The 27,640-nt window shown below is 39.7% G+C and overlaps 2 protein-coding genes across 3 annotated transcripts in view; both read left to right on the forward strand.

The window, feature by feature from the left end:
• Window positions 1–27,640, forward strand: part of zfr (zinc finger RNA binding protein) — a 1,162,720-nt gene that overhangs the window by 519,737 nt on the left and 615,343 nt on the right. The window lies entirely within an intron of this gene.
• arid3c (AT rich interactive domain 3C (BRIGHT-like)) overlaps window positions 1–27,640 on the forward strand; it is a 105,518-nt gene that overhangs the window by 54,134 nt on the left and 23,744 nt on the right. Inside the window, exon 3 of the mRNA XM_035165096.2 lies at window positions 24,371–24,443. Coding sequence (XP_035020987.1) covers window positions 24,371–24,443 — 73 coding nt within the window. The remainder of the gene's footprint in view (window positions 1–24,370; window positions 24,444–27,640) is intronic.

The following is a 27,640-nucleotide window of genomic DNA, read 5'->3' on the forward strand; positions in this document are numbered from 1 at the left end:
CCTGGAGTTTTAATTTTCCCAATCACATAATTAAATGTCCCCCTCTGCCCATCCACTACAAGCACACAAGCAGACAGACAGAGAGAGAAAGAGAGGTGGGGGGGGGCTATGAAGACCATCATTTACCCCCGAACCCCGACATTCAACGGGTACAACAATAAGCGGAGAAAGCAGAATCGCGGGCTGACCTTATATATACAGTCTATGGGGCTGACCAGCGCGGAGAAATGCGAGTCCCGTGTGAACAGCCAGGCGGCTGCGCGCTTGAGAACGGCGCTGCGCTGCCTCGCAGCCTCGCAGCGGCGCTTCCGCGTCCGGTGTAAACCCGGCGTAACAAGTGGGGGGGCTCTGTGTGTGTGCCGGTGTTACAGTAGTGCTGAACACTGCGGAAGTCTTCCACACTGCTGGCTGTGTGGCGTTGACACAAATTCCAGCTCACGCATGGGAGAGCGAGCGGTCGCGCCCGAGCAACTGCTGCAGCCTCCCAGTCCCAACGATCCAGACAAATGCCACATGTGAGTGAATCGCGAGCTGACCAGCGCGGAGAAATGCTCATCCCATGTGAACAGCCCGGCTGCGTGCTTGGGAACGGCGCTGCGCTGCCTCGCAGCCTCGCTGCGTCCGGTGTAAACCCGGCGTAACGAGTGTGGGGGGACGGGGGGGGATGAGGTGGGGGCTGGGCCAAGGCCATGTAGGGAGACTTCCAGTGCCTTGTTACGACACAAAACCCAGGAAGCTCAATCGAGTCACTCAAGCATGACGTTTCTGACTTAGAGGAACCATAACAAAACGCGTGAGTGTTTTTTCCCCAGAGTTTTTGGTTTGGTAGACATGCCAGATACCCACATTAACCTGTAGAAGCACTAACAAAGTGGAATTTGCATGCCATGTCCCCTTTAAAAAATAATCAAGCACACACACACACACACACACAAGTTCTTAAAGGTTCAGTGTGTAGAATGTAGTGACATCTAGTGGTGAAGTATCTAGTTGCAGCTGAATACCCTTACCTCACCCTCCCGTTCCAAACATGAAAGTTGTGGTAGCCTTCAGCTGTCATAAAAACTCAAAAGTTGTTTAGTTTGTCCAGTTTGGGCTACTGTAAAAAACATGGCGGCCTCCATAGAGAGGACACGTTCCCGATGCAAATATAACGTTTTTGAATATAAATGCCTCATTCTAGGGCAAAGAAAACAACCTTTAGTAGTATGTAATAAAACATTGTCGGTCAGAATAGGGTTTTGGGAAAATATTATTACGTTTTCAATGTCTATGCCATATGTCAGAACAAGATCAAGAGTGGGATTTAAACAGTGAGTGGGTTGATTCAAAAATGTATTGATGCTATTAATGAATTAAATGCTGAACTAAGACTGTCATTGGCAACATCTACATGAATGTTGAAATCACCTATTAAAATGACTGTCCTAAGAACTAGCTCAGATAGATATTCAGAGAATTCAGATAAAAATCCAGAGTAAGGGGCAGTTGGACCATATAAAATAAGGAAATATAAGGAATATGAATATTAATATAGATGGGGGGGAGTCGCTTCATTTAAATCTACATATTCATCATTTTGCAGCCAGGTTTCAGTTACACACAGTAAATGGATCTGACGGTGAGTAATCAGATCATTAATGAGTAGGGATTTGGGATTGAGTGACCTGATATTTAATAAGCCGTATGTAGATTGCAGCAGGGTGAAATAGGTGGGGCTGAGATTGGGGGGCAATGAGCCACTCATTAAAGGTTGGAGATCCAGTGAATTGAGTGCAACGTCAGCGTGTCAGCAGATCATGTAACAAGGAACAACTTCCAGTCAGCCTGTGTCGTATTGTGTGGGACACAGTCTGCTGCTCATTGAATGTTCATGCTGAGCCTGCAGTTACACTCTGAGCTCAGTCTCTCATCACCACTGTGTGCGGAGGATAGTCACTGTCTGTTTTGATTTCCCCCTTAGTTTAGTTGGGCTCTTTAATGACAATTAAATCATTTGTACTATATAGTTTTATACACATTTTTAAAGTTTTCAAATTTTCTAAGTGATATTTATTATAATTTAGTGAGAATCTCCTATATTAATCAGGGCCAATAGTATTCTGCTGTGTTAATATTGATTTACATTATTTGCTGTACTTTGACACAGTTTTGAGAGTCTAAACATGCTGGAAAACACAAAAATCGTATTCATGCATCTTACACTTAAAAATTAAAGTTCCTGGAGTGTTCAAGATGGCGGCTAAGCAGATGTTCCACACTCGCTCTGCACCACAACAATGAGAGTTTCAATTATTTTCATACACTTAGCACGAATCTAGAGTTTTTGCATTGAATTTAATAATATAACTATTGGGGAATATTTTTGGGCCGCTAACACCATGCCACCGAAAAATATAAAAAAATCAAGCAGGAGCAAATGCACAGCTAGCTCACTCAGCCTCACACATTACATTACATTTCATTTAGCTGATGCTTTTATCCAAAGCGACTTACAATAAGTGCATTCAACCATGAGGGTACAAACCCAGAACAACAAGAATCAAGTAAGTACAATTTTCTTCAAGAAAACCAGATGCAGAGGAGCTAGCGGCTGCTGAAAAGAACAGTGCATTTGACCCAGCCTTTTGTCAAGCTATTCAAGATATGACGGATTACAACTCTAAAGCTGAGCTCTTTTTCCCAGATGCTTCAGATTTAGGCACTGGAGCTACAAAACTTAGGGGAAAAAATCCACCAAGGCGAGTAAAGGATATCGGGGTTTGAGAAGGCCTCTGACTGGGCCTACTTGCAGATTGATTATTTTCTGAAAATATACTTATTTTATTTCCCCGACCAATAAAATTCTTTGAAAGCTGGCTACCCAATTTCCTCCACATGTAAACCAAAGCTGGACATGTTGAAATCGAGTGCTGGAGGCTTCCATACGCGGCTGGACTGTCGGGGAACCTCTATAAGTCATGTTTTTTTACTTTCCTGCTGCAGTCACACGCAAACGTAAAAGTTTCGACAAGGTGAAGCAGTGACTGAGGTCAACCACTGCACAGTATTCTCTCCCTTACCCGGACACATTAAGGCCAAAGTGTTTGATTCCCCTGACCAAGCTATGGCCTTCATGGACAGTCTGGAAAGAGGACACTGTGCACCTGATTAAACACCAGCTATTGGACTCTGATCATCAGCTTATCCAAGTTCACTTTGGCTTCATACTGTTCCAGATGACTGATAACAGGACTCAATGTGTATGCGTGTTTATGATATAATGTGTACTTTAAAACTAAAGTGTTACAAATTCAGTCCACGCGAAGAGGAACAGATAAGAATTTTTCCATGTAGAAAGACATTCACATGTTATTGACATGCTACTGTTACTCTGTTAGGAGGAGGCAAAGGAATATATATTTAGGGACATTTCTTGTTTGGAAATGGGGAAGCCTCTTTCAAAAGCGCAGTCAGTGCTATTGTTATTTGATTTTTGTGTAGTTTTCTTGCTCTCTGTCAGCAGAGGAGTAAACATGTTTTGGTTAGAAAGAATTTACCCTTTATAGAATGTATTAGGACAGGCGATTTGTGGTCATTAAGGTGGTTATTTATGGATTGTGTATCGAATGTGTACTGCCCTCCAGGTCACCCCCTGAACTCACAAATGCAATACTGAAGTTAATCAATCTGCCAACCAAATATATTATTACAGGAAGCAATTTTAATTGCAAAACAGCAAATATCCTAGACAACGTAAGGCCGCTTTCCTATGTCAGGTCTTGTTTGGTGGAAAAGAGTCAAAAAAGTGTTTGCATGAAAAAGCAGCCTATGAATGACACTATGTTTATAACATTGCTCCTCTTTCCACATTATTTATATTCACAATGAATAATCAATAATTGTAATTATTAGATTTAGCTCCAGACAGGTGTGTGCTTGAGATCTTACCTTTAATTGCAGAGCAGGCTGCAAGTTTCAACTTGAACAGGCTGCTGAAAAACACAGCTGGGCATCTGAGTGTATCTTTGTAGAGCTTTGTACAGTCTGGCTGTTCTGTTTAGTACATGGATGAGTCAAACATCCCTAACTGTTCTAAGCATACATCCATCAAACTTGAAAGTGTGGCAGCCCATTTGATTTGGATGCAGGCAAGCGCATTTGGTACTGGACGCACTTACCTCTTACTTTTGACTGAATGGGGTCCCCCAAGGAAAGAGATAAATACTGGAGGATTTTAGGTCCATTTTTCATAGTTGTTGTTCATTATTCATACGGAAAATGCTTGGCTTGATTACACGTGTCATTGTTAATATGTACAGCCGGTTGAGGTCCCCAAAATGTGAAAAGCCAACCTTGGTCACTAACTGAAAGCACTTCTTGACAGCTTTTATCCACAACAGTACAGGATGGAGAAAATGTAGATAAAGGCTGTTGGTTGTGTCTGTGAAGATTTCACTCAGACGTAGTGCTGCATAATGTTGTTCAGATTTTGCTGCCAGACTGAAATGTAAAGTGATTGCATATTCTTGATCAATGACTCTTTCAATGCAATAAGCTGTTACTAACCAGCAGGGCAAGAGCTTGGTAGTCACTCTGAAACTGAGCTGAACTTTTAGCAACAATGGCCAGTGAATGGCATACACATCTGTTTACTGTAGGTTAGGCTGGTTCTGTTTGGGCAGTGTGTACACAGAATGATGTTTCCCAACCATGACGCTGGCTCTATCTGCTGCTATGCCTACTATATTTGCTATATCAAGCGCAGTAGGTTGCAAAAAGCCGATGATGGCACCCACAATCACACCAGCATCATTTTCCAAATGTTCGATTAGTCCCAGGTAAGTGCTCACAAACCGATTGTGTTTCTTTTAACAATATTCTACTCATATTGTTTATGGTAATGCCGGTTGTTTCATCCAAGTAAAGTCAGTAAGGCCTATTACCTGTCATCAACATATGTTATTCACTGTGCTACTGGTCATCACAAATGTCCAGAATTTGCATTACTCAACGAGGGTACCATAAAATCCTTAATTACAAGCAGACACTACATCTTGTGCTTTTTGGTGTCTGCATGGTCCTTTATCATTAAAGTGGGTCTGTATATCCGTGATGCAGAATTTTCAGAAATGTTTTTTAAAAAAAGTTAAATATAGTAGCACATCTCTGACTTACTAATTGCTTTTATAACCTTACATTCACACTATTGTTGAATACTCAACAGTTCACACAGAGACAATGGCCTTCTTTAGTATTCACTAGGTTTATCATAAGAGCAGGCAACAAAGGATACTATGCCACAATTATGCATGTTGTAAGCCACTAGTTTAGTATATATTTAGAATGACTGACTGTACCAGGGCGAGGAACATAGTGAAGTAAGATTTTTCAAAAATTGCACTCATAATTTGTTTATTTTTGCACATGACCATAAATCTTTTGAATTATTTTGGTGGTATTGAAATCAACAGAAATCTTTACACAGAACTGAAAAAGGCTGTTGTTTGTTGTATGTACATAAATAAGCAAACCAACCTACCCTCCAAACTACAAAGTAGGCCTATGTTTAGTTGCAACTATAAGGCTTAGTGAATTCTGCTTTCCCCTCCTACTCATTTTGTTAATTTTACTGGAAAAACACTGCAAAAATACTGAAACGACACTGCAAAAAATGTATTGAGAAAATGCAAAATACAGCAATATTACTGAAATTGAACTTGAAGAAGGTGTTGAACTTTGAAATAAATATTATAAATAATAAATATTTCTTGGCATTGTGCTGCAGGCATGATGAGGTTGATTAGTGTATTTATTTATTTATTTACTTTACTTAAGAGAGATAACTTTCAGCTTCTGCAGCCAAAAAACTGAATACTGAATTGCCTGATTTATTAATGATCCAATAAATTATTATTATTATTATTTAATATATATATATTTATATTTTATTATTGCACTTACAACACACAGACAGACAAGACACTCCCTCCTTTCACATTTGAGGGTGGGCTGTCTGTATCATGCATTGATAAAAGATCTATCAGCAAACAACAAACTAGTAGAATGAATAGTTATTAGATTAGGAGCCTACAATCAAAATTATGCAGTTACTGTTTAAGTCAGAGCAATACTGGCAAAAACATTTTGGTCTGTTTTTCATTCATGTCTTCTTTCATTCGAATGGAAAGAAAACTTCCAAAAAATACACATTTAGATGGTGTTTGTTTTATTACCCTATGTCTGTTTCCATCAGTAGATTTCTGCTAAATTCACCAAACAAGCTAATCTGCATATTTAAACATAACATTTCTTGATGTAAGTCATTAACTGTGGAAGTTCTGTGGTGATAGGTTTTAGTTATTTTTTTTATCCTAATCACCTGCAGTGCCAATTGGCAAATTTATGCAAATTGTCGCATTTTAATTAGTTAACGCCTAATTTGCATATCAAGGAGGCTATTGTAATGGCATCATTAGATACAAATTTGACTCTATCCCCCTGTAGTGTCTCCCCTTCAGTACAGAACATTAGCTTGAGCCCTAACTTATTACATTAGCTAGTAGCTCATGAGTGTACATTAGCAAGACACAAGTTAACTATATTTGTATTTGCCTTTTGGCTATTTAGCTGTAAACTCGAGGCACTGGTAGCTTAGTCCTTTGTTCACCACCACTCACCTCCACACAGCCAAAGAAAAAACACCACAACTTGGACAGGAACTGGGAAGTGAGAGGTGCTGCCTGTCTGACGTGACTGTGATGATTGTGTGCTAACCACTGTGCAAGGGAAGTGGAGGGAGGGAGGGAGGGTAGGGTTAGACCTGATCTCTTGATTTTTTATTCAATCAATATATCTGTTTGATAGGGAAGCTGTGCGCAATTAGGGATATATACGTATATAAAAAAAGTACCCCAGAAGGGCATATTCTCTCGAGCAAGAAAAAAGGGCAGGGGCTCAAGCCACCGTTGATGTCTATGTCTGTGTGCACGTGCCAGCCAGGCCGATAAATTCTGTGAAAACTGCAGAGCGTCTCACATGGACATTTGTGTTCACACATTCACCTCCTCCTGAGAAAATACCGAGGATCTTCGAAGTCCAGTGCATCGGTGAAAGCAGCTTCTGTAAGTTAAAAAAAAAGAAAATTCCCACTTACATTTTTACTTCAACTTCACATTCACACTGCTATATCTGCCAGTGCACTTGCTAAAGAAGCGCCAGATGGGCACATCTGGGTGTGCTGTCTAGTAATGATGACTAGATGAACTATGTGCATGTTTTGTTTCAAAGTAGCCCAAACTACCAATCTGTCAAACTGATCCAAAACCAGCATAAATCTTGTTAACTTTTCCAAACTAAATTTGACCAACACAATCAAAATCAAAGCCACCTAATTAGGTGGGAACCCTCCCAATCTGGCCACACTGCCTTTTCTCCCCTTTAAAACATGCTTAATTCAATTGTCTCCTCTAAAATTTGAAATATGTTCATATATATATCATACCTGATCATGCAGCTGTATATTTGGATTTCAAACCTAAAAGTGATAGGGGACAGACTCTGTAGGCTGAATAATCTCATTTTAAAAGATCACAAATTCATAGATATTTCCCATCAGACTTCAAAGCCTTTTCTTTCTCTCAATTTTCCGTCGGCCAGCAACCAGCAAATATAATTTTTTTAATGAATAGCCTCTTACGCCATTGCTTCTGTTATGGTGGATAATGGACCTGTATTGCTATAACCCTATAGTGATACTTTGTGATATTTATTGTAAACTTTTCTCTCAGTCATTTGCCATGTATTTATGGTGCAAGTTCTTATGTGAGTAAAAAATCTGTCAGCACCACATGTGATTTTTGCTATTGTTATTATCTGCATGCAGCTTTAATCAGATACTTATGCTGTCTGCAGCTAATACAAACTCAACACTTCTACCTGCGGTGATAGATATATTATAATCTCCAATCCCCAGCACTACTTAACCAGTTCAATGGTCTGCTGCTCTCATTTTCTGTCACTAATTGTTACTGTTTGCTTTTAGCTCACTGTTCCTTTGTCTTATGTTAAGCTTTTAAAATTCCAACTCTTCCTGAACGTGTTGTTACATTAAATTACATTACATATCATTTAGCTGACGCTTTTATCCAAAGCGACTTACAATAAGGTAAGATGTTTCAAGTTAATTATAAACATTATTTGTGTTAAAAAAAAGAGTAAGCAAGCACTGCAGAGTGGTGAGGATGACATGACTCTAAATTTAACAACCAGAGCTTTTCAAGAATTTACTGTTTCTACTGTTTTCTATTTATGTTTCATTCCTTAATTAGTGTCTCAACACACAATCTACCATTATCATCTGCTGCTTTTATTTATTCGGTTTTTTTGGAGTTTCTAGTAAATTGGAGGGGGAAAGGCTCCTTCAGCCTTAATCAGGCTCTCTTTTCACCTCAAAATGTATATTCAGGTATCAATCTAATTTTATTTGTATAGCCCATATTCACAAATCACAATTTGCTTTTTATGGGATCTTCACATAGGACTGTATACTAATTCAGAATTTACATTGACATTGAACCTAATTGATGTATGGTTGAAGCATTTAATCAATGGCACAGGACTTTTTTGTGAGAATTGTATTGTGATGGTGGGTGGGGAATTTGTGATGGCACAGAGACACAGGCTCAATAGGAAGGAAGGGGCAGAGGTGTGTCACAGTGTTTGGGCACTTTGGCTATTAAATCTATTTTTAATGAAGGACATGGTGGTTTTTATGTGAGGATATTTAGAACACCAGTCTTGAAAGTTTAAGTATAGACACACACTGATCATAGTCCCAGGCAGACACAGAGGAGAGAAGGACTGCTAAGCAGTTGTAACTGACAAACGGGTCTGTGGCCAGACTGCTTAGAGTCTATGTTGGAGCAAATTTGTAACATATATTAGCCATAATAGTTTTCCTCACAAGATATTTTTTGATCTGTGAGAATATATTTGGGATTTGAGATAAAAGTTCATACTACTGCAAAAATGTTCTATGATTCATTGTGTGCTTAGATACATCCATCCAAACATTTAAATGTCAGTAACATTTTTACAGCCTTGGAATTGGTAAATGTTGTATGTCAACATTTATTTATGTCTAAATGAAATACGGACTAAAATGTGTTGACATTAAAGAACATCCAGTGACATTCTGTCTGGTCCAGGACTGCACCAAATTATATATTCTGGATAATTTAGTGCTGGCGATCAGTAGAAATATAACACCCGAGTTTCATTAGTAAAAAAATTGTTTGCGTAGCAAATACATATTTTTGTACATTTTGTCGTATTTATAATTGTAGCAGTAGACCATGCCACGGGGCTCTCACCACAGCAGCCAGAGACGAACCATTCAGGTTTTAACATCTTTATTTAAAGACCACACATGCGAACAAACATAAATAAACCAACTTAAAAGGGACCAGCTCAGCACTAGTGTCTCCTGTGTTCTCGGTCCTGAGTGTCTTGCGAGTGTGTCTCCCAAGGCAGCTCTGCTGCTGCCTTTTAAACCTGAGGATCAATCAGCTAACAGCTCTCACCTGCGCTGATTGATCCTCCAGTGTAGGTGAAGGTGCTCTCCCAGCTACCTCCACAATAATGTTGTCATCAGCCAAACAAAAACAATAAAATGAGAAATCATTATAAAAATTATGGAGCACATTGATGCTCACTCAGAAGATGAACCCCCACTTTTTTTTTTAATTCTAATAAGTATTTGTCCTTTCCTATGTTTCCAAACCTGAGGACACATTTTTTCGTTGTAACCACATAGCAGTACAGAAGAAATATGAATTATTGTTAATTATTCAATCCAACACCAGAAAAATATGAAATATGAAATGATCCAGACTCAAATATCACTGCTTTAAATCGTCATCCTGTATGAGATATACATACACTTTTATATAAAATTAAATTAATTATAGGTTATCACTGTGATGCTGCTTAACTGTAAACATGGATGCAAAAATTAGCTGTAGCCCTTTATACCATGCAGTGTTTGTGCCTTTATGCATTAGTTAATAATTAATTATTCGTTATGCCTCAGTGCTGCTGAATTATTGTTTTGGTTTTATAAGAAAAATGTATCTACATATATTATCTGAGTCTGGTTAGACATGGATGTAAACTGCAACTTGATTGGTTGACAGAGGTGTACAAACATGAAAGAGCAAATGTAGTAATCAACTTGAGATAAAAGATAAAAAGTCAGGGCCCATAATTTTCTTAAGTAAGTGTCAACTCAAGGTCCCATTGTATCAGTACATTTTTTGATTTACATCCTGTACTATTTAATACATCTGCAAGATTGAATAACACATGCCATTCATGGTTAAATGCATTTAAGAAGAATGCTTTTTCTCAGAAACCAGATGTGTTGTTGCAGAAAACAATATACGGCTGCAGAATCAATCAGAGGGAGGATGAAAAAGGAGGATGAAAAAGAATGGGAGGGACAGCATGGTAATTTGGTAACTGCAGTGATTTACTGTGCCTTGTATCTGTCTTTTGGCTGCAGGCCATATTGTCCTTTGAAGTAGCCCAAATGAAGAAGAGCAGTGTGCTCGGACACGTGAAAGCTGTTTACATGGCTGTACATTGTGAGACAGCACAGAAGCCGAAATGGACATGTCCACCTCAGCAACTGCAGGTGTTCCTCAGAAATGTATAATGACATTTCTTCTGGAAAACTGCAAGTAGTGTTAATTTACACAGAGCTTATCTGGTTGGTGCTGAATTAATATTAGCTTACCTTTTTAAAATGTTTATGTGATGGCCTGGCAATATGAATTTATTCATGCAGACTAGCTGCTCTCTGACTGTGTCTGTCAAGTAGTGGCTTTTCACTGCTTTTTATCAGAAAGCAGCTACCTGCTGCAACCTATCCTAGATAGCTTATGCAGTGATGCAGCGCTTCTGGCCTTCTTGTGGCTCACACAAAATGGGTGTGAGCCTAAAGTAGCCCACTTGTAAATTAAACAATGCGGCCCAAATATCCCAAAACTAATGTGGGCCTTTTATTGCACACATGCAGTGCTCTAGACAAGGTGTAATCTGGATCTGAACCGAGAGCTGTCCGTGTGGGAAATGGTGAATATGACCCAAATAGCACAAAACTAATTTGTGCCAGTTTTGTCCCCTTTGGTGGACTTGCAGTATCACTATGGCTTACATGCTTACAAGTATGTGGACCGAATGACAGTGTAGGGGAAATCTGGGCCAAAACAATTGTGCTTTTTCAATGGGAACGATCAGAGTGATCCAATATTGTCACCATGTTTTCACATTGCATATGTGGTTATTATAACAAAATTAATTCATAGCTGATTATTTGGGCTGAGATGTTTTAGTGAAATTCATGTTTCTTAAGTGCAAGCCACTGTCTTACAGTCTGTATAAAATATGTCCTTCCACAAATTATCAATGGCAGATGTCCTGTTATTGAAGAGAAAGAATCCTTAGGAGAGATCACTTCTTCATTCTTCTCTCTCAATTAACATTTATACGCCTCCGTGGTTGTTATAGTTATGCTATATGTGGCCTGTTGAAGTTGAAATTCGATAAAGAGGCAGCAGAATATAGACCATATTGCAGTGTAGTGTGCATGGAGTATATAAAAATAAATTAATGATCTGGCTAAACTAAAAGAAGCTGACTGCAAATGTGTTAGCTTAAACATTGGGCACTATTAATCTGAAAACAGTTTTGTTGCATATTTTTCACACTATGTACTTGGGGATTCAAATAAAAAATAAAGAACTATTTTGACTCTGGCTCTGAAACAAACTTTTCCTGAAATGCAGATCTATTCCTGTGAGGCCTTATCATAGAATATTAATCTAAACAGCTCTTACATTTGGCATTTTACCAAAAGCCTAATTGAATTTGATAGAAGCTTTTGCCAAAACTACCAACAGAGATCATTTAAATTATTTTACATTTGATCATTTTTTCATTTACCGGACAAAGACCTGTAACTGTCTTGTGAATTATGACTTCTATCAGGAGCATGAAGCTGTTTTGAGCTACAAAACCTTAGAAAGAGCAGGTAATTCAAAGTCTAAGTTGTATAGATATTGGATGGATGTCACTGCTTGGGACACAGTTTTGGATCCTTTTCATTACAAGGTTCATGGAAGCTTGGTTTGCCAAACTCAAGGGGAAAAAAGGGAAGTGTGAGGGATCCCTCTCCCAGGATGGACAGAAATGCAACAGATACCACGTGTAGCTGAGCACATCAACCAAATAATATTATTTACAATATTGATGAGAAAAGACAGTGTCTAACAGACATAGAGAGGTATATCTTATTTATACATAAGGAAATGTCTAACAGAGATGAAGGGAGCAGTAACTCCGTCACGATCACAATCCACGATCTACAATCCACTACTATCCACAATTCACCTTCACATTATTTAAAAAAATATATTTTAGTTTAACAACAGATAAAGCTTTAGTGGTGATAACTAAGTGGTTTGCGAGACACATTTACAGCAGTTAGCCCATCATTAACATTGCACTTCCAAATGTGAGCCTGCTCTCTTTTTTAGCTGCTGACTGATTACAGCTTATTTTGTCCTCACTTGTAGCTTGCTTGTTTATTTCTTAAGACTCTTAGTCTGTTTGCATCACTGTATGTGGTAGTAGTAAGTTTGTGTGTGTCCTGCAGTGTATACCTTCTCAATGGTCCATGGTAAAACTATTAGAGCTGCCAATATGTGGTCAGCCAGTTACCAGTTGCCACTTAGTATTAGATTCCATAGATTGCCATGACCAGGCAGCAGCAGTGTAACAGCATTGTAACACCTCATTGGAGACATGTCATGTACCAGATTGCTTCAAATCCTCCACCATTATCCCATTCCTAAAAAACCAAGGACCACAGGATATAATGACTACGACCTATTGCCCTGACCTCTGTGGTTATGATGTCTTTTGAGTGCCTTGTTCTGTTCCACCTCAAGGACCTCTTGGTCCCTCTACAGTTCACCAACTGAGTCAACAGATCTGAAGACAATGCAGTGAACATAGCCCTCCACTTGATCCTCCAACACCTGGAATCCATAGGAACCTACGACAGCATCCTGTTTGTGGACTTCAGCTCTGAATTCAACACTATCCTCCACAGACTGTCCGTCTGTCAGGAGGAAGCACTTGAAGCTGGGGAAACATGTGTCTGATCCCTCAAGGTTGAATTCAGTTCAATTTTATTTATATAACATTATACATTATCTGAAGGCACTTAACTTGCCATACTCAGGTTGAGACCACCCACCCCATTCACCCTGTATGACTCTCAAGTGGACACTACAGAGTCATTCCACTTCCTGGACACCATCATCCCCAGGCCCTGAATTAACTCGTCATGTTAGGAGAGACGGCGTCCATCCCACTTGGGATGGAGCAGCTCTCTTATCTAGGAATATAACTCAGTTTATAAACCCAAAATGACAACCCAGAGTTGGGAGCAGGACGCAGAGCTGCAGTGCTACACACTTCTCTGCGCTCCCTCTGGATCAGTCACACAACCACAACCACATAGAGACTGTGTCTGACCCCATCCCATTAAATTAACAGAGGGAGAATCCCACACAAAAAACAAAAAATAAATTAACACAACCTCTGCAACAACACAACAAACAAAGACTTTTAAATGTGGACTTTTAAACTTTTTAAGATCACTATCATCGAAGGCTATTTCAGTAAATGAGTCTGAGATCTGATATGAGTAACTAGTCTGAGATCACAAAATTGATTTATTGTCCCTCACTGAGACCTGGCTGCATCCCAATGAATATGTCAGCCTAAATGAATCTACTCCCCCCAGTCATATAAATACACACATTCCCCGAGACTTTGGCCGAGTCTTTCGGCGTCTCTGTCTATTTTTTTCGCTCGCCGCGAGCGTATCGCGCCAGAAAACACACTGAAAATCGATTTTAAACGATATAAATGACATATTATATATGATATAAATGATCAAATATGCATCCCATACTTTGGATTTCCCTGCTGTTCTCCTGGAGTTTGAATTTCCCCGATTTTTTCACCCACATGATTAAATTTCCCCATCTGCCCCTCCAATACAAGCAGACAGACAGAGAGAGAAAGAGAGGGGTGGGGGGGCTATGAAGACCATCATCATTTACCCCCGAACCCCTACATTGAACGGAGTATACAACAACCAGCGGAGAAAGCAGAATCGCGGGCTGACCGGCGTGGAGAAATGCGCGTCCGGTGTGAGAATGGCGCGGCGCTTCTGAGGTGTTGGGGGAGAGAGTTCCAGAGGGAGGGGGCAGCGATGGAGAAGGCCCTGTCCCCCCAGGTTCGTTGCTTGGACAGGGTAAGAGGGGTGAGAAGGTAGGTGTTGGTGGATCTGAGGTTGCGGGTGGGATTGTGTCGGTGCAGGAGGTCAGAGAGGTAAGAGGGGGCGAGGTTGTGGAGGGTTTTGTATGTGAACCCGGTGTTAGTCTTTCACACCCATCCAAGAAATCCCAACAGCCAATCATATTTGCTGTAGTTTACTGTGCTCCTGGGGCTCATTCTGAATTTTTAACGGAATTCCCTGAGTTTATATCAGACCTAGTCCTAAAAACAGATACAGTTATTGTTGTCGGTGACTTTAATATTCATGTTGACAATAATAATGATAGCCTTAGTGTAGCGTTTATTTCAGTACTAGACTCAATTGGTTTCAGTCAGTGTGTACACCAACCTACTCATTGTTGTTACCACACACTCAACCTTGTACTATCATACGGTGTCAAAATTGAACATCTAATAGTACTTCCACATAATTCTATCAGACCATAATTTTATAACCTTTAATTTCTCATTATCAGAATACATGCCACTAATAAAATACTCCTTTTCTAAATGTCTACCTGATAGTGCTGTAGCTAAATTTAAGGAAATAATTCCAATTACATTTAACCCCGTACTATCCATCGATATAACCAACGAATTCTTTAAAAACCCTAGCTCCATTGAGATTCTGTCATTGTCCATAGCTATGTTAACTCAATACAATTAAAATTTGACTCAATAGCGCCTCTAAAAAAGAAGTAAGTAAAACATAGTAAATTAGCTCCCATGTATAATTCCAACAAACATGAATTAAAACAAGCGTCAAGAAAACTAGAAAGGAAGTGGCGCTCCAACAACTGTATTGAAAATCTCCTAGACTGGAAGAATAGTGTTAAAGCATATAAGAAGGCCGTCCACAAAGCAAGAGCTGCCTACTACTCCAAATTAATAGAAGAAAATAAAAACAACCCCAGGTTTCTCTTCAGCACTGTAGCCAGGCTGACAGTGAGTCACACCTCCACCGAACCCAGTATTCCTCGATCCCTAAATAGCAATATCTTTATGATCTTCTTTAATGATAAAATTCTAACTATTAGAAATAAAATCAACCATCTCCTGCCCTCAGTTGGCACTAATAGCTTAGATCAGCTGAGAATCTTACCAATTATTTAGACAGCTTCTCTCTGATCACCCTTCATCAGCTGACCAAAATAATCTCATGTTCTAAACCAACAACTTGTATCTTAGATCCCATTCCTACAAAATTACATAAAGAAATTCTGCCCCTGATTGATAGTACGTTACTGAACACAATCAATCTGTCATTATCATCAGGATATGTACCACAGTCCTTTAAACTAGCTGTAATCAAACCCCTTCTCAAAAAATCCACCCTGTACCCGGAGGTTTTAGCCAATTACAGACCGATATCCAACCTCCCCTTCCTGTCTAAAATCCTTGAAATGGTTGTAGCCAATCAGCTGTGTGAGTTTCTCCAGGAAAGTGATGTATATGAAGACTTTCAGTCGGGGTTTAGAGCGAATCACAGCACAGAGACAGCCTTGGCAAAAGTCACTAATGACCTTCTAATAGCTTCAGATCAAGGGTTTGTGTTTGTCCTCGTTCTGTTAGATCTTAGTGCAGCATTTTACACTATTGACTATCAAATTTTATTACAGAGACTAGAACAGTTAATTAGCATTAAAGGAACCGCCCTAAACTGGTTTAAATCATATTTTTCAGATCGATTCCAATTCGTGCAAATTAATGATGAGTCATCTGTGCGCACCAAAGTTAACCGGTCGGGTGCTCGCAATTTTATTCTCATTATATATGCTTCCACTAGGAAACATTATCAGGACACACTCGGTAAATTTCCACTGCTATGCGGATGACACCCAGTTATACTTGTCAATAAAATCTGAACAAAAAACAAATTTCTAGGACCGCCTTCTTCCACTTGCGTAATATCTCAAAAATCAGACATGTCGTTTCTCAAAAAGATGCAGAAAAACTAATCCACGCCTTTGTTACATCCCGACTTGATTATTGTAATTCCTTATTATCAGGCTCCAGCAGTAAGTCGTTAAAGACTCTGCAGCTTGTCCAAAGTGCTGCAGCACGTGTCCTGACAAGAACTAAGAAAAGAGAGCACATTTCTCCAGTATTAGCTTCGCTACACTGGCTTCTGGTTAAATCTAGAATAGAATTAAAAAGTATCCTCCTCACCTTCAAGGCCCTTAATAATATGGCACCATTATACCTTAAAGAGTTGATAGTACCTTATCAACCCACTAGAGCACTGCGCTCCCAGAATTCAGGCTTACTTGTCGTCCCTAAAGTTTCTAAAAGTAGAGTAGGAGCCAGAGCTTTCAGCTATCAAGCTCCTCTCCTATGGAATCATCTCCCACTTTCAGTTCGGGAGGCAGACACCATCTGTACATTTAAGAGTCGGCTTAAAACCTTCCTTTTTGATAAAGCTTATAGTTAGAGCCGGTCCAGGCTTGCCTTAGACCTGCTCTTGGTTATGCTGCTATAGGTCTAGAATGTCGGGGGACACATGACACACAGAGCTTCTCTTTCCAGCTTCTCCTTCCTCTTCTCAATCCTGATCACATCAAAGAAATTAATATCTCATCAATACATGTTACTGACTTGACTTCTTCCCCGGAGTCCCTTTGCCTTTGTACGGACCTGGTATTTGGGAACTACAGTTCGTCCTACATGTGTAGTCAAAAGCCTAAGGCTGCATGTCCTTTGTTCTGGAGAAAACCAGAGCCTCCAGAACTCCGTCTCCCAGGGTGCCTCAACGTCCCACAGAGGTGTGAAAACCGACCGGGGACACAAGTTTAAACTACTATTGATCACTCTGGGCCCCATGACCTATGAGGTCACCAAGCCAATATAAGGCCAGGTCTCCCTCTCTTCATTCTCTTTTTACGCCACCCTTGAGAGAAGGGTGTCCAGCCTCTTTCCGATTCCTCTTTCCATGCACCTCTCTGAGAGGAGCACACCGCTCTTCCTCGATTCCTCTTTCTACGAATCCCTCCGAGGGGAGAAGTCTGGCTTGTCCAACTCCTCTTTTCGATTCCTCAACTCAACGCAACCCTCCGAGAGGAGCTGAAAGGTGCAGCTTTCCACTCACCTCAAAGATCGCAGATCCTGTATCTTGCTGGCTGATTGTGATAATAATGGCGGATCCTGTATTGTGTTGGCATCTGATAGTGGTGGTGGACCACGATCAAGGTGGCAGCTGATGGTGGATCCTGATGGCCTGATCAGTGGATCATGATTGTGGACTTTTGTGGCATCCGATCGTGATGGTGGATCCTGATCGTGGAATATTATTACAACAAGACTGCTTGATATACAATATGTCTACTCAGATACTGACAATAATTCACCAATTCATTTACCTTCCATTATGCTGCAAATTGTTTATTCTAACCAATGCTGTAAATACCCTTATCTTTCTGATGTTCTCCATTACACGTGGCATCAATTGCACTTCTGTCCGTCCTGGGAGAGGGACCTATGAGACAAATTATGATTTGTGAATATGGGCTATACAAATAAAATGTTATTGATTGATGAACATAAGATAAGATAATCCATGATTAGTCCCACAATGGGGAAATTTGCAATATTACAGCAGCAAGAGTAAAAAATAGGCATCATTAAGTAATAATAATAATACATTTGTATAGCACTTTTAAAAGGTACTCAAAGTCACTTAACATGGTAAAAATAGTGACAATAAAAACAATAACAATAAGGTTACATTATAGCAGTTAAAAGACAGTCATTTTACATTAAAAACAATTATAATACATAAATAAATCATAGATTAAAAGCAGATTTAAAAAGGTGAGTTTTGAGTCCATTTTTTAAGGAGATGAGTGAGGGAGAATGTCTGAGGTGTTGGGGGAAAGAGTTCCAGAGGGAGGGGGCAGCGATGGAGAAGGCCCTGTCCCCCCAGGTTCGTTGCTTGGACAGGGTAAGAGGGGTGAGAAGGTAAGTGTTGGTGGATCTGAGGTTGCGGGTGGGATTGTGTCAGAGAGGTAAGAGGGGGCGAGGTTGTGGAGGGTTTTGTATGTGATGAGGAGAATTTTAAATTGTATTCTTTGTTGAATGGGGAGCCAGTGAAGGTTCTAAAGGACAGGGTTGATGTGGTCTCTGGTGCGGGAGTGGGTGAGCAGACGGGCAGCTGAGTTTTGGACGTGTTGTAATTTGTTTATGAATTTGGTAGATGTGCCGTAAAGGATGCTATTGCAATAGTCGAGTAGTGAGGTGATGAAGGCGTGGATGAGAGGGAGGGGCATATTTGGGAAATGTTTTTTAAGTAGAAAAAGGCTGTTTTTTTTATGTGGTTGACGTGGTGTTCAAAGGAGAGGGTTGGGTCGAATATGACACCGAGGTTACGGATGTGTGTGGATGCGGGAACAGTGGAGCCGTCGATTGGGAGGGAGAAATTGTGGCAGGAGGTGGTGATTGATTTTGGGCCGATGATGAGGATTTCAGATTTGTCAAATAAGTGACATGCAGTACTGAATATACAGGTATACAGTGAATAGATTGCACATTAACCATTGTATTGCAAAGACAGAATTAACATTGCACAGTTAAGAGAGTTAAACCAGAGTTAAAGTGAAGTCCAATGGGTGCATGTAGTTCTACTCGGAGCCGAGCTGGTTGTACAGTCTGACAACTGCAAGAAGGAACAACTTGCGATACCTCTCCTTCAGACACTTGAATCAGTCTGTCGCTGAAGGAGCTGCCCAGTGCTGTGATGGTGTCCTGCAGGGGGTGGGACTGGTTGTCTATCAGAGAAGACAGCTTCACCATCATCCTCCTCTGTCCTTCCACCTCCACTAGGTCAAGAGGGTATCCTAGGACCGAGCTGGCTCCTAATGAGTCTATCCAGTCTCTTCCTGTCAGCAGTTAAAATGATGCTGCCCTAGCAGACCACTCAAAAGAACATGGCCGATGCCACCAAAGAGTCTTAAAAGGTCTTCAGGAGCACCCCCTGCACTCCAAAAGACCTCAGTCTCCTGAGCAGATACAGTCTTCTCTGTTCCTTCTTAAAGAGTGCACTGGCATAATCAGTCCAATCTAGTTTATCGTTTAGGTGAACACCCAGGTACTTATAAGAAGTCACTGTCTCGATGTTCCTGGTCCCATGTCGGTTTGAAGCCAGCGCCTCCAGCCCCTGTTCCTGGTCCCTCGTCGGCTTTGATGTTGACTCCTGTTGAGAGCACCTCCTGGTATTTATTTTACTCCCAGTGTAGTAATCAGCACAGCTGATGGCTGTTAGCTGATTACTCCTCAGGTTTAAAAGGCAGAAGAAAAAAGCTACCAAGAGGGAGAGAAACGCACCTGCACACACAGTCTGAAGAGACAAGGGCTGAGCCGAACCAAGCCAATGGATAGGGTTTTGTCTTGGACATTTTAAGTTGAGTGAATTTATGTTTGTTCTGCTGAACTGAAATAAATAATGTTTAGTAGCAACTGCTTGGTGTCTGGCTGTGGTTGGGAGACCCCACATTTTTATATTTATGCTTGCACTAACACACCACAGCAAATTTCTTCTCTCTCTCTCTCTCTCTCTCTCTCTCTCTCTCTCTCTCTCTCTCTCTCTCTCTCTCTCTCAAACACACACACAAGTATGCACGAGAAAAAGTATTGCGTACACACAAAGAAAATGTCTCATTCTCACCAGAAAGTATTGATAGTACAGGAGTTAGTTGACTGCTGTAAAGTTGAAAACATATTTATAGATTCTGACTTTTCGGATCAACAAAATGTCCACACAACCAAAGCCTCATCCAATCAAAGTAATGTACACAACCAGCTACATCTTTATTTTCAAAACGAGGAGAAATCCGATCAAACATGCAACAATGCAAATAATATAATACACATATAAATTGTCTCTTCTTGGTCAGACCACAACTCTCCCTTTTTTGAAAAATATATTTAAACATAATTTTAATGATAATTAATAACTCCACCCCTGTGTAGGATCACCAAAATCAATACAGACATACATGATTCCCTCTTGATGAGACTTCAACCCTCATTTTGGAATGGATTTCGATGAAACTTTGTGGAAGGACGCAGTATGGATCACAGAACAAACCATTAGTTATTATAATTACATTATTGATTATTATCTTTGGTACAGATGTGGATCAGGGAGTGGATCTAAGAATATTTTTTCACTTTCTTTAACAGTGCAAGATAGGACGTTTTGTAACATTTATGTTGATTTTTTAGAAAACAATTCATGGATTTTGATGATAAAATTCAGGCATCTTTAGGGGGCTGCTTTCTTTACAGCCTTTCTTTACTAGTTTCACATTATCCTGATTTGGGGAGGGAGGGGGGGAGGCTCCGGAGTCTCTGACATGGACATTTTCATGCTCACATACAGCCCCTCCGTATAATGTCATGAGATTATCCAGAGTTCAGTGCAGGTCTAAAAGCAGTTCATTAGTGTGTGCCATGTGGTGCAGATCCAAATAAAAAAAGTTAATTTAAATGTAGTTTCATTAGGGGACTGTTGGGCCTTTGTGGAGGTATGTGCTCTCTTAGTGTCCTTATAGTTGCCTCTGTTGGCACATGTTTATCATTGTCTCTGCATATGTGCCTTTGCACTCAAAGGGCCTCACAATTGATCCAGTGGTATTGTCATCTGCAGTGCATTTGTGCACTTAACATTTTTGAAACCACTTGCTGTTTCTTTACCTTTCGATATTCCCTCCACCACAGACCGCCTGATGTGCAGCACTCATAGTGCGCTCACAACTCCCCCTTCCCCCACAAAAACACCCTCTAGAACCTTCCCCTTAACAAACCCCCAACCCCCCCTACAGTTTCCTTCTGAGTGCTGACCTGCACTGGTCCTTTAATATTTGTGACAGCTAATATACTTCTAAATGATCAGTTATTATCTCAGGGGCCTCATCCATAGGGCCCAACTGATTCAAAAGGTCATTCCTCTGTCTCTCAGTATTGATTAATTGGGCCTGTTAACATGGCTGTGAGCCTTATTGAAAGTGAACATTGCCACTAACATATTTCCATCAGCTCTATGTGGCTGGACAAGCTCATTTAAAAGCTTCTTTGACTCTGCCTCTGCTCCAGTGAATAAGGCAGAATGAGGAGCATAATGGATATGCCAATAAGGAAACTAGTGTTACTAAAACATACTAAGGGCAACAGGCAAGATGGAAACAAGGAGATGTTCTGTTTTTCAGTCTTTACATGTAGATTGTTCTTAAAATAAACAGTGTGCCTGCAGTGTGATCAAAAGAGCTCAATGCACTAAGATCTCCACTCCATTATTGTTATGCAAATCACAGTTAGACTGATAATAAGTAAGCATTGGAAGTGAAGCGCACCCAATTTTGCATGGTTTTTCCTGCATAGAGCTTTGCTAGGTGGCAGGCTCCCTCAAATTCCGTGCTGCCTCCCGACAAAATTCTAGTACACCACGGCTGGTTATAAAACATCTTATGTTGAAAGCTCTCATGTGTTTATGGGCAAGCAGGAGCATTGTACTGGTAAAATATTATTTTCTTAACTTAATTATATTCAACATTTTTATACAGGCTTTTTTGTCTCAGAATGTTGGAGGGGGTGGCGCCCCAGTGCCCTGTATTAACCAGCCACTACTGGTAATAATAATATAATCTTTCCTTATTTCAAGTGAGTGTGCGTGAGAGAGAGAGAGAGAGAGAAAGAGAGAGGGGGAGCGAGCGGGATGCCTGATGAATGCACATGCTGTTGTGAAAAAAGATTTAAATCATTAAGAAAAGTCTCGATCATTATGGGATGATCAGTGTTGATATTGTGGCGTCATTTCAAACATATCAACATTTAAACTATATAAATACTATAAAAGAGCGAGGCAAACGTGATCATTACAAGTTTCCACAGTAGAATATAGTCGGGAGGAGGTTGAGCAAGATTTGACGGAGCCGCCTCGCAATCCTCCGTTCTTTCTCTGTTCTCTTCTTCCGACAATGATCTGAATATCTTTAAAGGGGACATAGCATGCAAATTCCACTTTGTTAGTGCTTCTACACGTTAATGTGGGTATCTGGCATACACCGGACGCAGCGCCGCTGCGAGGCAGCGCAGCGCCGTTCCCAAGCGCGCAGCCGCCTGGCTGTTCACACGGGACGAGCATTTCTCCGCGCTGGTCAGCCCCATAGACTGTATATATAAGGTCAGCCCGCGATTCTGCTTTCTCCGCTTGTTGTTGTCCCCGTTGAATGTCGGGGTTCGGGGGTAAATGATGGTCTTCATAGCCCCCCCCCCCCACCCTTCTCTTTCTCTCTCTGTCTGTCTGCTTGTGTGCTTGTAGTGGGGGGGCAGAGGGGGACATTTAATTATGTGATTGGGAAAATTAAAACTCCAGGACAACAGAAGGGGAATACAAAGTATGGGATGCATATTTGATAATTTATATCATATAAAATATGTAATTTATATCGTTTAAAATCATGGGGGGGAGGGGGGAGCTGGCTCATTAGCATTTAAAGGAACAGGCACTCAAAACAGGTCACTCTGTGGAGGGCTGTTTTATACAGGGTAAAAAGGGTGCTGTTTTAAATGATCCTTGTGGTATTTTGACCAAAGTATGTTACAGACATTTCATTAAGACCCCAAGGAACCATATCAACTTGTGGTTAAATGGGCATACAATGTCCCCTTTAATTTATTATCAAGGGCAGCAGGGCTCCATCTGAGTGGTCAAATATATTGACATTCAGAGCGTGAATGCATGGCACATGGAACATGACACAAAATGGCTGTGTGTGTATGAGAAGGTAAACTGTATCATTATTGCAGGCAATGTTGGTTGTAAGATATGCTGTAAGTTATGTATAAGTTACAGAAGCTGCAGGTTATGGATCAAACCATGCATCTCTACAGTGTGCTGAGAATAGAAGTCCCCGAACCACATCTGTTTCTGAAGCAGTGTCCCTCCACTGGCAATTCACTAATTTGATCAACAAAAACAAACTAAATTCCCTCAGCAAATAAACTGAAATAGCCTAATTCTATATCTTCCTCTCAGTTTCACTGTTGAGCTATCATACAGGTTTTCAAACACCCTAACTATTAAAGTTTCTGTACAATTACATCTGATGTAGTTTTATTATTCTTTGACTGATGGAGATCGAACCGCCAACCTTTTGGTTAGAGAACATCTCACTCTACCCCCCCAAGACACATCAATTGGCAAAGCCAATTCATTTTTGAAAATGATGTTATAAGATATAATGTGGTATAAGTTGTTAATCATAATAAACTGTAAAAACAGCATTTCCAGATTTAGCTTATTTAGGATGGATGTACCTAATGAGTTAACAAACAGAATAGCCGGATTGCTCTTACTTGCGCACAATAACAGCCAGTAATTCAGACCACTGTCAACAGTAGGTTAATCATCATTAGCAGCAGCTTTTATACATCGGTGATGAAAGTTTATGGTCACAATCATAGACTGTATATAAATATGGATGACATGGCAGATCAATCATCAACCAAACTAAGAAGTCAAAATATACCTCAAATAATTTGTTCTCAATGATGGGTTCTGTGAGTTTAGGTAGGTTTTATCACACAGATATATGTCTAATTGTTCAATTTTTGTTTTAAATATTTATTTGATATCATAAAAATCGACCGAAATATCATGATTTATAGCTGAGACTGTCTCGTGATTGGTAGAGCATATGTATCGGCAGACCATTACTACTGTGGCTTCATCCCTTCTATTGCATAGACTCTGGCTTCAAATGACATCCAGATGACACCATTTACATCTGGAATATTTCGTCCCTAATTTCTGGGAGGAAGTGGAGATTATCGTCAAATTTTATATACGGTCTATGGTCATAATCCTAAATAACCGCACTCAGGAAACTCCCCAAACTCCCCAAACTTCACTGATGAACGATGTTGAATTTCTTTGAAGAAAATGTTAAATAAATCATTCATTGGTCCTTTCTTTCTTTTTCAGTTGTATGACTTGGATGATGATGAAAAGCGCAAAGAGTTTCTAGATGACCTTTTCAGTTTCATGCAGAAACGGGGTAAGTTATTCCACTTTAGAAGATAAAGAACAAGATTAATAACAGCATTTAAGTGCTTCTCACATTTATTGGAGGAGTAGATCCGTTTTCAGACCCTTGCATATTGTGAGGAAGTTAGCCCACCAGCAGATGATAAAAGGTGCAGCCAGGTGACTGGATATTTTAGGTTACAGTGTCATGTTTTGTTATTCAGATTTTCTTGTTCTTTACACAGTGTCCTCACCTGCCTGTCTGACTTTCAATACAATGAAACTGACTATTCTATGACATCAACTGAATTGTCAAAACAAGCATTATGAGTAATTTGTATTGTTTTTAGTTAAAATGAACAATTATTTCCATGTTTAACCACAACAAATTGTGTTATTTGGTTTAATGTGCAATTTAAGCAATTAAAGTTGCCATTTAAGTGTTAAGTACAAGAAGGTTCTGGATTCGAACCTGACTGCCGGCTGTTGCCTTTCTGTGTGGAGTTTGCATGCTCTCCCTGGGGTTTCTCCAGGTACTCTAGCTTCCTCCCATAGTACAAAGACAAGTACAAAAGTGCACCTTGAGTTAATTTGGATCTGTCTAGGGTGTACCTCTCCTCTCACTCAAGGTGGGATTTGCTCCAGCCCCACGTGACCCTCAAAGGATAAGCGGTATAGATAATTGATGGATGGATGTTTCCATGTTATTGAGTAGTATACTACACAAAAACACCATTAAATTAATTAAGACTGAGACGAAACCCTCACACTAAGTCTCCATATCTTCATATCCTCCCAGACCAGCCTAACGGAAACATTCTTCATCCATCTTCATCCTCACCTTCACATCCATTCATTCATCCACAATATCCAATACAGCCTGAATTTCCATCAAAAGATTTAACGATACATAAATAACTATCCCACACATGCATTTTTAAAACAGCAACCTGAGAAGCTACTGGGTATTATAACTAAATGATAAAGCTTGTATATAAATATACTGTGTTAATATTGAGACAAACATTTACAAAAAAATCACCAGATGAATATGGTTACACTAACAATGAGCTACTGACACCAAAACCTATAACAACATTTAAAAAAGTTTAAATTCAGCATATGGAGCTTTTGTAACATTTTCCTGAATTGTTGGCACTTTTTGGCAATTATCATGCTTCTTCCTCATATTTTCATATTTATTAAAATGTTACCCAGATTAACAACTTTGGTTTCAGCAGTAGAAATTCTCTTTGCCTGTATTTGAGCATAAAATATTTTACTGCCTGCTGTTGCATCAAAAAAATTAAGACTCAGACATCCCCAAAACTACAATTTCACTATAGTAGCTGTGTACTGTGAAATCTGTAGCAAAGCACACTTTGATGAAGTAATGAGTTGGGTGGTCACTTGGGTTTTGAGACAGTATAGATTGTTGTTAGAGCGCTCAATTAGAGATTGATTTTTGACTTAGTGTAGGGAGACATTGTCAGTGCGAAGCAGATCTCCACTGTTAGCCTTTGACAACTGTGATGAGAGTGGACTGCTTCAAATATCCCAATCAATGTTTCTTGAAACATCACTGTCAAAGACGGTGGGCTTGCTAGCCAGACATTCTAGTAAAATGTGTCAAATATACTGTGCTGCTTTAATATTGTAGATTTTTGGTTGGCTAGATTCAATTATATTTGCACATCACAAAATCATAACATACATAATCTCAATGCACTTACCTAGTTTTGTCGAGACCTTACAGTATTATAGAGAAACCCAATAGTTTCCACAATAAGCAGCACTTTGGCGAGTGCAGAGAGAAAAATCTCCCTCATTAACTGGAAGAAACCTCCAGCAGAACCAGACTCAATTTGGGTGGACATCTGCCTCAACTGTTTTGGGTGAGCAGGGAATAATGGGAAAGGGGAGGAAAGATGTGGGGGCGACGAGGAACAGTTGTGGAATGTCATATTTAAGCTCTGTGTGACTGCTTGTTAATATGCAAATAATAGGAGTAATATTTGTAGATGTAATGATGTCATTCATAATTGCAGCACCAGATAATAATAACAGTAATTGTTGTTTTTGAGTTTTTGAATTTCATCCTGATGTGGGAATCAGCTGTAAAGCCACTTAGTAAATAACTTAAGTCAGTCTTATTACCGTGATGTGTGTTAGCAAGCAGGTTAGTGTCTGTGTGTGTGTGTGTGTGTGTGTGTGTGTGTGTGTGTGTGTGTGTGTGTGTGTGTGTGTGTGTGCGTGTGTGTGTGTGTGCAAAAATCTCAATCCATAAATGGATTTTCACTAAACTTAGTCGTCAACAAAAGTATGGTTCGCAAAACACTTTATATTCATAACTGATCGAGCTATCGAGACAATCTGAAGCTTATACTCATTACAAAGTTATTCCACATCATATGCTATCAAATGATAAGTGCTGAATGAAGAAGTCTGAAAGAAGTCAGAATAGGATTTCATGCATTGTTAATAAAGCATTTTTCCGGGTATCTCGTATGTACACGACCTAAAGCTTTACAACATTAGTCATGATAATATGGAAGGAATGATGTCATCATGACATCACTATGCAATCAAAAAATTACATCATATTCAAAGGTGTAATAAGACATTAACTTTTGATACAAATAGTACATAATCTATCACTTATTAATATTTACATCAACCATTAAATTACCATAATGTGGTAAATGAAGTCATGATGACGATGACAATATAAATATAAATAATATAATATAGAAATAAATAATCTCCCCTCCACTCCTACTTATTTATGTGTGACCATATCAACGTGCGTTATTGTTCTTTAAAAAAGGCGAGTCTATAATGTAGGTCATGAAATAAAAAACAAATATCTCTATCTATGTAGCCAGCAGGAGACACAAACAGTAACAAACTAGAAAATAAGGTGATTATATAATGACAGCGTGAAAGAAGAGCTGTACTTCTTAATAAGAATTGGGCCAAGGATGTGGTATGCGGTTCATACATTGTGGATCTTGAAACAAGCAGGCATCCAGATTATTTTTAGCAAATGCACAGGCCTTTGCAGACATAAAGACCCTTGTGGGCTTGCAGATGCGAAAGCCATACATTGGCCTTTAACTGGCTTGGTTTGAGTATTAGCTAATGACAGCTAATCAAAACTGGATGTAAATATTGCTGTATTGATTTGATAACTCTTCATGCAACTGTAACAGTAAATCAGCATTTAAT

Source organism: Hippoglossus stenolepis, chromosome 9 (assembly GCF_022539355.2).
Source record: "Hippoglossus stenolepis isolate QCI-W04-F060 chromosome 9, HSTE1.2, whole genome shotgun sequence".
Lineage (NCBI taxonomy): Eukaryota > Metazoa > Chordata > Actinopteri > Pleuronectiformes > Pleuronectidae > Hippoglossus > Hippoglossus stenolepis.